Raw genomic sequence first — 10625 nt, 5'->3', positions numbered from 1 at the left:
CCGTTAACGGTCGGTTATCAGCACTAATCAGGTGTCGTGTATTGACCAGTTTTTGGATACTGATTGGCTATTGATTCGATCTTCATTGCTTATCAGTGACTGAACTGTACCAATTGCTTATCTTCACTGATTGTTTATTAATTTTTGGCTATGGATCAGTTGTGGGTTATTGATTGACTATTGATCAGTATTAGTTATCCATCAATTATTGGCTACCGATTAATTATTGCCTACTGATGGGATATTGGTCATTGATCAGTTATTGACTATTGATCAGTTACCGTTCACTTATCGGTTGTTGATTGGTGATTGATTGCCTATTGGTATTGGCTATTGATCAGTTATTGGTCACTGATCAGGTATTCATCGGTTATCCGTTATTGCGTGGTTATCAGATATTGGCAATTGATCAATGTTGGTCAACGACCACTTATTGGTAACCGATCAGTTATTGCCTATTGATTGGCTATTGGCTACTGATCATTTATCAGTTATCGATTGCCTGCCAATCCCTCTCTCTGTCCCGCAGCTCGAGCTGGAGAATGGCCTGGGGCAGCTGGGCCGGCGTCGGGCAGAGCTGGAGGCGCAACTGGCAAAGCTGACACAGACGAGCCATGACGTGGAGGTCAGATGGGGGACTCAGGGTCAGTGGGGTCGGAGGGCATGTGGTCAGTGGGGGTGGTCCGGATGGAACATTCTCTCTCCCCCGCAGGAGAGTGCCTCGCGCCAGGAGGCCAAGTTGGCAGAAGAATGCGAACTGCTCGTGAGCGTCATCCAGCAGCGCCGCCAGGCCATCAGCACCAAGATACAGGAGGGCAAGGTGCACTTCCTGTGGGGGAAAGGCACTTCCTGAGGGGGAGCAGGCACTTTCTGTATGGGAAGAGGTACTTGTTTAGGGGGAACAGGCACTTCCTGTGTGGGTGGATGTGTTTCCATTAGGGGTGTGGCGACTTCCCTTTGGGGCCCTGTCACTTCATCTGGAGTCCGGACACTTTCTGTGGTGCGAACGGCTGCTTCCTGTGTGCAGCGTGTCACACGCTGACTTCCTTGCTGCCTGTTTCCCATCCTGGACTTCCTGTCCTCACTTCCAGTCGCTCCTGATTTTCCATCTATAACTTCATTCCCTAGTTTCCGTGTGTGACTTCCTGTCCTCTCCCACTTCCTCTCCCTGATTTCCTGTCTCTGATGTTCTCTCCATCTCTCTGACTTCCTCTCCATCCCCACTTCCTGTCCATCAACCTGACTTCCTGTCCGTTTCCCTGACTTCCTATCTGCCCTGCTTCCTGTCCCCACCCCCAGGCCGTGCGCTTGCGGCGTCTGTCCCAGCTCGTCTCGCACCTCAAACAGAGCCTGGAGAGCTCAGCGTCCCTCGCAGCCCAGGCCGAGCGCACGCTGCGAGAGACCGACCCCGCCCTCTTCCTGCAGACAGCACGCGAGCTGGCCGAGCGGTGAGTGTGGGGTGACGTCACCATAGGGCTGGGGAGGAGGTGAAGTCACCAGGCGATTAGAGAGGGTGGGACGTGACCTAACAGGGCAGTCAGGGATGGTGAGAGGGGAAGTGGCATCACTGGTCTGTCACAGACTTGGGAGACAGGAAATGATCTCACTGGACAATATGCAAGGGAAGATGGGAACTTAACGTCAAGGGAGGGCATAAAGTGATGTAACCGGGCTATCAGGGAAGGGTTGGAAGTGACGTCACACTTTCTGTACCCTGCCCATAGTGTCTCCACAGCAACTGCATCATCCCCGGTGCTGCTGCCCACTGGCCCCGCCCCTGACGCCTTCGACACACTCGCCCTCGACTTCTCACGGGAGAAGGAGCTGCTGGCGGCACTGGACGTACTCACAGGTGGGTGAGCATCCGGGACCTTCTGGCCTCCTGCCTTTCCGGAACATTCTGCAAGTTTCTTCAATCAATCAATAATCATCAATAAATATCACAATTATAATTTAAAATATAAATAAATAAGTTAATATACAATATAAGTAATATAAGTTCTAATAGAAATATCTGAAGAATGATTTAAAGGTTAAGTGATATAAAACAATGTAATCATCAAATATCTAAATGATAATTTAAATATTAAATAGTAAAAAATGAAGAAATAATTAAATATCTAAACAAGGATTGGAATATTAATAAATACTATGAATAATTAAATAATGTAAACATTGAGTGATAAACAATATAAAAATGAATATAAATAATATAAAAATGAGCAAATTGAAATAATTAAGAATCAACAAATAAAATGAATTTGAAATAAATATCAAAATAATGACTTAAATATTAATAAAAATATAAAGAAATATCTAAAAAATCATTTTTTAAATGAACTTTTTAAATATATTTTGACAATCTTTGCATAGTTAATTAGGGTAAAAAGGTTCAAGGGCTACAGGAAAGTGGGTAAGACTATTATTATTTACATATTGTTTCTTTCATGTTTACAGGGGGGTATTAAGGGATAAGGCCCACCCAATTTCCCACCCTCCCCATGTCCGGGATGTAGGGTATGCTCTGAAGTTCTTCCTCAAGTGGTTTTGATATTTCAACAGTTATGAATTGCTGCCAATCTTGCCACTCCAAGCACTATGAGGTCCTTGAAGAATCCACTGATTGACATAGTCCATCATAGAGTCTCTGTTTGCCCCGTATTTCACTGCCAAAATATAGCTGAGATGGTTGGTTGACTTGTCATGTCTTCTCTCTTTTCTTGGTTAGGGATCTGAGTCCAGCATTTTGATTGGGGTGATCTCCAAAGAAACTTTGTCTGAGGTGTTCTCAAACCAGATTCTTGTATGTGCTAGCATAGCTGGTGGTTGCAATTGCTGGGTTGGTTCTGTTTTCACTTGCGATTCCACTGGAACCAATGGGTGTTGCAGTCCAGGCTGGTTCTGCCCAGCACATACTCGGCCTTCTCATAAACCAGTGTGGGCTGCAGCCTAGTTGGAGCGACCCACAATAATCCCCACCAGGCCCGTCCCCCTGCCCTGGTTTGCCAGTATGTGTAGCAGACTAGTCCAGTCTGTCCCACACCCCATTCCACCCCAGCCACTGTCCTAGTTTTATGCTCTCCCATGGAAGTGGTAACCCAAGAGGGAGGAGCCCACTATGTCCCTCCCAGGCCTCTCCCACTCCTGGATTATGCACTCTCCAGGTGGTTCTGTGGTTTCACTTGACAGATTTAGCCCCCAGTGCCAGCTTCTGCTAGCTGATGTGCGGCTAAGCCCAAACAACTCTTACCCACTCTAATTTTGTTTGCACCAGTAGGAATAATGAGCCCAGCCTGGCTTTTCCCTGATCTAGTCCACAGGAGGTGCACAGGTGTTGCAGCCCCGCCTAGTCTGGTCTGCCCCCATCCCAGCCCATGCTCTCCTGCGGGAGTAGCTGTCCAGCAAAGGAACCCTCCCTTATTCCCTTGCCAGCTCTGCCCCCTCCCTTCCTGGTTCTCTCGCGTGGTGGTTGGGTGCTGAGGTCACATATGGCACAGGCAACCTCACCTTGATATTCCGTATTGGGGCTGCTTTTGTTGTGACTGAATCTGCTCCCGACCCACACTGTTCTGGTGCTTGGGTTTGCCAGTGGATGACGTGGACAGATTCAGCCTGGTCTTCCCCTGACCCCTACCAATTGTATGCCAGTGGGTAACTTTCCATGGTCTGTTCTGGGCTGTTTCCTATCATTAAACAATCATTTCAAGGTGAAATAATAAGCTAAACAATTACTTTCTTATGCTTTTTAAGAGTTTTTTTATTTTATTTTGGTTATTTTTAGTCCTATTTCTGTGTTTATTAGTTTATTAACCTTCCAATTATCTTCCTCTGATTGATGTTCCCCTGAAAACAATCTGCCTGCTTAACTATCTTCTCATTAACGATTTTTAATATTTCATGATCTTCATATTCATTATAATCATTAATTATTATCTGCCGCCCTCTTCTTATTAAATTTTTCTTCTTAAGTTATTACCTCCTCTTATCAAATTTTCTTTGAAATTTTATTTTCTCATGAATCAATCTTTGCATTCAATTAAGTAATTGTCATGCAAATTATTAGAATAATTAATTTATTATCTTCTAGTGTTTAATTTCCTGGTATTCTATTTCCTATATTAAACATTTAATTAATTATTAATGTTATTTCTATTATCTCCCCATTAACTGACCTTTGTTCATTCTTATGAATTGATCTTGATGATGTATTAGCTGTTAATGATTGACGCTGATCGTCTTGATAATAATAAATTCCTGATCATCCTAAGGCTCATTGATAAAGTGATAATAATAATAAGTATTGTTATTATTAAGTCCTAATAATAGTAATAATAATAAAGTCCTGATCATCTTAATCATCAGTGACTAAGTTCTAATAATAATTAATAATTAATAATTAATGATTAGATGCTGTTCAGAATAATGACATGGACTGTTTCATCATAGTAATCAATTATTCATGCTAATAATGTTAAGATAATGTCATATTCATATAAATAATATTGTTAATAGTAAAAAATAATGTAATATAATACAGTATATAATATTAATAAAATATTAATAATCATTAATAAAGAATAATAAAGTCCTCATCCTAATAATAATGATTGAATGCCAGTAATATTAATGAAGAGATTCTGTCTTCATGACCGATTATTTGGTGCTAATAATGATAGTTATCATTGATAAGCAATTGTTAACTGTTGATAATACTAATATAATCTTGATAACTATCAATTATACTAAATATATGATAATTATTGATAATAAAATACTCAACAATGATAATATTCTGATTATGAGAAGCAATTATTAAATGCTGATAATAATGAATGATGAAATATTAAATTTTAACACTATTAATTAATTATAATTCATATGCATCAATTTCTATCGTTTTAATGGAAAAAGCATGTGAACAACTTGGACACGACGTGTCTTTCGTTTTTCTTGCACCGTTTATGCATAATTATGCAGATATGTTTGTGACGTCAGGCTAACCATCTGTCTTTCTCTGTGCCCCTTACCCCACACCGACCCGTGATGACGTCATGATGACCTCATGCCTGTCCTGACCCCACGATGACTCCGTGATGACGTCACGTCCACGCTGATCCCACAATGACCCTGTGGTGACCTCACGCCTGCGCTGACCCCACGATGACCCTGTGATGACGTAACTCCTGTTCTGACCCTGTACTGACCCTGTGATGACCCTGCGTCCACCCCAGTGCCTGCCCCACCCCGCCTTCGCCCTGAGCTCTGCACAGCATCCCACGATGCAGTGACGCTGCACTGGTCCTGCGACGACGCCGCCCATGTCGCATCCTATGAGCTGCGCTATGGCCTTGCAGAGCCAGGGGCTGGGGGTGAGACTGGACCCCCGAACCCCAACCCCGCCCTTGTTTGGCTGGCCTTCCCCCCCTTCACCCCCCCCCCCCGTCCTCTGGGCAGAACATTCCAGAACAAAAATCAGAAAAAAGAAAAAAAAATAACGTTCCAGAAGATTCTGCAACAAACAAAAAGAACATAGAAAAAACTCACGACCTTCTGGAACAATCCGTCACAAAGATCAGGAAAAAAAAAACCCATGATTTTCAGGAACAAAAAAAACATGAAGAAAACAAATTTAAAAACAGAAAAAAATCCTTCGCATTCCAGAATGTTCTGGCCTGGCTATGACCCTCCATGAGACTTCACCCCTCCATGGGGGACAGAACCTACCCAGACCCCACCCTGCCTGCAGGCCCCGCCCCCTCCCTTGACCCCGCCCACAGACCCGACCCTGCCCCTGCCCCTCTGTGACCCGTCCTTCCCCCTGACCCCCTCCTTCCCGCAGGCCCCGCCCCTGACGCCTGGCTGCTGGTCCCCGACGTCCGTCAGACCCACTTCACCGTTCACGGGCTGCAGGCCGGCAGCCGCTACGCCTTCCGCGTGCGTGCGCTCAACCCAGCCGGCGGGCGTGACGGAGAGACGGCCCGGCTACGCACACACAGTGAGAGGGGTCGGGGGTCTCAGGGTCACACAGGGGTTGACGGGTTCACCAGAGGGCTTGGAGTGTCTGGGGTCACAGTGACGTCCCAGGGTGAATTCAGGAGTCACGCTGACCTTTGGGGTCACGATGATGTCATGGGTGGGTTTGGCGCTCAGGGGTCACAGTGATGTCCTGGTTGGTAAATCCTGCGTCACAGTGGGGTTGGGGGTCAGTTGGTTATATCACCAACCACCCTGTTGACATCACTGTTGACCCTATTGGCCACCCGATGACATGGCATCATTGATGACATAACTAACATCCCAATAACATTACTAACAGCCCGATGTCGTCACTGACATCCCCAATGACGTCCCCGCCCAGGCCAGCCCTTCAAGCTCGACCCTGAGTCAGCGCACAAGAAGCTGCGCGTGTCACGTGACCAGCTGACAGTGGAGCCAGTGTCGTCGTTGTCTTGGCGAGGTCACAATCCCCAGTGGGCGGCACCCAGTGTGGCCGGAAACGTCGTCTTGGACAGCGGGCGGCACTACTGGGAGGTCCTGCTGAGCGCGGGTGCCTGGTGAGCCACTTCCTGTGGGGGAATGGGAACTGCCTATGGGGGAATGGGAACTTCCTGTGGGGGAATAGGAACTTCCAGGGAACCATCATTTGACTTCATGTGTCACTTTACACTAGGGGCATGCTCACTTCCTGCCCATCTCCCTTTGCCTCCCTGTGACTTCCTTTCTGAACAATTATGGTGTCCCTTCCTATGTGCTGACTTCCGGTCCATTCCATGTGACTTCCTGTGTCACTTCCTGTCTGTTGCACACAGTCCCGTCCTGCTACTGACTTCGTGTCCATTCCTGCGATTCCTCTGCCACTTCCTGTCCATTCCCTGCGACTTTCTGTGTCACTTCCTGACCGCTAGGGGCAGAGAACCTTCCTGTTGCTCACTTCCTGTCCACTCCCTGCAACTTCGTGTCTGTTCCCTGTGACTTCCTGTTGGCTTGTGTTTCTTCCTTCTCTGCACGCTGATTTCCTTCCTTCCCCATCTCTCTTCCTGCAGGTATGCGGTGGGACTGGCCTACACATCGGCACCTCCCCAGGAGTGGGCGGGGATTGGCGCTGCGTCCTGGGCCCTGCTGCAGCGGGCGGGTGCGTGGGTGGCACGGCACGCAGGGCGCGAGTGGGCACCAGAGGCCACCTCAGGGTTGCGGGCGTTGGGGTCACAGACGGGGTCACAGGGTTCACGGGCAGGTTCACGGGGGTCACGTACTGGGTTGCGGAGGCTCGGAGTCCTCCTGGACTTCGACGCTGGCGCCCTCGCCTTCTTTGACGGCCCGGCCCGACTCCACGTGTTCCGTGTCACTGCCTTCGCACAGCCCGTACGCCCGACCTTCGCCCTCGACGCCCGGCCGCTCAGCGTCCGCACAGGGCTCCCTGTGCCCGAGCACGCTGACCACGCCCCCTGAGGTCAGGACACGCCCCTTGACCCCACATGGCTCTTGATGTCTTCGGACACGTCGCCAACGGCAAGCCATGCCCCATGCCACGGTGAGGTCACAGGCCACACCCCCACAGCGACACCAGCAGCCTCAACTCTGCCCGTCTCCCCGGCCACGCCCTCCCAACCCCCCCTTCGACAGCAAGCACTGTGTATCCTGTCCCCTCTTTAGGGTAGGAAACACCCACTTCGCCTGCTTCCATCGGGCTTGTTAGCCACGCCCCTCATTAGCATATGCCCTATGTCTACACCTCTACTTCCATTTCCCCGCCCGCTTATTACCATAAGCCCCTCCTCTCGTGACCCACCGAGGGCATGTTGGTCATGCCCTGCAGTAGCATAAGCTCCATCACCTGGTCCTCTGATTTCATCCTCATTGCCCCCTCCTTAGCATAGGCCCCGCCCCAGTCTACCCCAGCCTGTCTCTTTAGAATCCAGGAGGCCCCACTCTTGCACAAAGGGTTTCCCAGCACCCCTGCAGCTCCGGGTTCTTTTCTTCCTAATATTTTATGGATTTTTGTAGTTTTTTCCGAGTTTTTTTACAAAAAGAAACTGAAAAGAAGCCTCGGTTTCCTCTCGCTCCATGGCGCCCCATGCACGTGAGCCTCATTAGCATACGCGTGGCGGGAAGTTATGCAAATGAGTGACACGTGACACAGCACCAGAGTCCAACGGCAGAAGGATTTATGTATGATTGCATTCACATCTTGTGCATATCAGCTTCTTCATATGTAGATGCAAATGAGGGAGCCTATCGCACAAGGGGAAAGGGAAAAGCAAAGTGCCTCATTTCCATCTCATTTACACACAAAAGGCCAGATCACTCCATGCAAATGAGGGCACCGCCTTAGCAGAAAAGTGGAGATTAAGCAAATGGTGCCATCAGCACAGTGTCAGGAGCATTAGCATACTATCTGCATAGCAACTACTCCATTAGCATCTCATTTCCATCCATCCTTTCCATCGTGCTGATCAACTCATTTGCATCTCATATGCATATGAAAGCCCCGGTCCCTCCGAGTTTCTTAACTTTCAACTCGGCTCATCTCCATACTCATGGATTCATTACCATGCTCCCCAAACAATCGCCATCGCCAGCACTCTATTTGCATCTGAAGAATCCATTAGCATCTCATCTGCATACCCTACGTCACATGGGCCTGTGAACAATGACATGTGCATGACATTCCTGATCAAGATGAGTCACTTCCTCTCATGGAAGTCACTTCCTATCTGTGTAGTCACATCTGGTCAAGAGAGACTTCCTCTCGAGGCACAGTGACTTCCTGTCTGCAAAGTCACATCCATTCAGGAAAGACATTCCTGAGAATTAGTCACTTCCTGTCTAGGGTTAGGGTTAGACACAGGTCTTCCAGTGCAAAACTACTCCACCTGGGTCACTAAATTCAGTGGTAGCTGAAAATGGCTTGGGTGCTGAACTTGTCTCTGGATGTGCAGTTCTTAGCGCCTGGACTGAGGATCTACATCGTTGTTTTGTGTGGGTGTTCAACATGCTTGATTTTATCTTTTAGGGCTCAATGGGCATTGGACCAGAAGTGACCAAACAGGGTTTCTAACATAGATGTAACTCAAGCTGATGAATCTCACAGCCCCGCCAACAGCCCCTACCGGGTCCCCTAGTATGGTGGCAGCGATAAAGGGTGTGCTGGTTGGCCCCATGCACTCTAGCGGTACTCCAGCCTGGTTACATTTGGGAGCCAGCGGATACCTACCCACCCCTGCAGCTGCCTGCCTGCTCACTTGCAAGCCTCCAGGCCCAGTCTCTGAGCAGCACACGAGCCAGCCTGCAGCTTGGGAACTTTGTCACACTGTGTCCTGGGCTCTCCACCCGCTTGCTTCCCCTTGCCTGCTCCAGAGCACTCTACAGCTACAGCAAGGCTGCCAGCAGGTGGAGTCAGACAGCCAGCACCAAGGAACAAAGGGACAGCACGCTGGATGAATGCAGCCAGGCAATGAATCCGAGAGGCAGGGAAATGTGTGTAATCTCCCTCCCCTTGTAGGGGATACCGGCTGCTCCCGTCAGCCAGGTCGCTTGCCTTGCCTTGCCTTTCATTTATAACCAAACTGTGTTGTGACTGTCCCTGGTGAAATGTGAACATTCTGTTTTGATGCATGTAACACCAGGTCACATGGATTGGGGAGAATAGTGTTGGAGTAGTGAGTGACCACGCATCTGCTGTGACAGGATAAATCTGACCTATCAGCACATTCTTGGGGGAAGGGAGGATATACTTGGTCACACACAGGTAAAAGGAAAGGCAGGCAGAAAATAAAAAGAAAACACTGACATTGAGAGAGAAAAGGTGGGGGAGAGAGAACGAGAATGAAAACTGAAAGGAAGGTAAAAGTAAGAGTCAATTAAAAAAAAAAACCCACAGGAAGACAAAAACTAGGAAAGGAGAAAGACAACATAAAGGGAAGCAATGAAAACATTAGGGAAAAAACAAAAAAATGGCCAGACAGACACAAGTGAAAGAGATGGGGGAAGAAAATAAATCCAGAATGAGACCGCGAGAGAAAAGCCTCTAGAGATTGAAAGAGAAGAAACAAGTAAAGAAGGACCTAGGAAAGGGGAGAGAATGTAAGGATGAAGAATGTCAAATAAAGGTGGGAGTCAGAAGTGAAATTCTATAAGACCTAGGGGAGTTGGAGAAGGAGAGGAGACAGTGAAAAGGAGAAAGCAAAATAAAGAGAGGAAAGCGGGAATCAGCAATCAAAACATGAAAAAAATAAAGAGAGAGACAGTTTCACAGCCCCGACCAGGTCGCCTAGCAAGGTGGCAGTGATAAAGGGTATGCTGGTCGATCCCATTCACTCTAGCAGTACTCCAGTCTGGTCAAATTCGGGAGCAAGCAGACATCTACCCACCCCTGCAGCTGCCTGCCTGCTCACTTGCAAGCCCCGCACTCAAACCTCCACCAAGCCATCACTCAGCAGGCTGGCTTCCAAGTAAATCAAACACACGCTTTAAGTGTTTGTTTTCTCTCACCTGGCTCGGCACAATTGCACTCACCTTTGCGGTGTAGCCACCAAATGTTGCCACCTGGTTCCCTAATTACTGCACCCCTTAGGAACGTTTACTGGATTTCGACAACCTGGTGTTGAATGCCTTTTTTGGCCTCA

At 48.0% G+C, this 10625-nt stretch overlaps 1 protein-coding gene across 1 annotated transcript; it reads left to right on the top strand.

Moving 5' to 3' along the window:
• Positions 1 to 688: 688 nt before the first annotated feature.
• LOC121150543 (E3 ubiquitin-protein ligase Midline-1-like) lies at positions 689 to 6589 on the top strand (the record flags this gene model as incomplete). Its single annotated transcript, XM_040971472.1, has 6 exons — positions 689 to 820; positions 1300 to 1448; positions 1725 to 1852; positions 5232 to 5369; positions 5840 to 5995; positions 6359 to 6589. Coding segments are annotated over 6 exons (903 nt in total), but the record flags the coding sequence as incomplete, so codon positions are not given.
• Positions 6590 to 10625: the final 4036 nt, after the last annotated feature.

Source organism: Ochotona curzoniae, unplaced genomic scaffold (genome assembly GCF_017591425.1).
Source record: "Ochotona curzoniae isolate NIBS_2020 unplaced genomic scaffold, NIBS_Ocur_1.0 contig_2195, whole genome shotgun sequence".
In the NCBI taxonomy this organism is placed as follows: Eukaryota; Metazoa; Chordata; class Mammalia; order Lagomorpha; family Ochotonidae; genus Ochotona; species Ochotona curzoniae.
The sequence above is the reverse complement of the archived record's forward strand: the minus strand, read 5'-3'. Positions and strand labels throughout refer to the sequence as shown.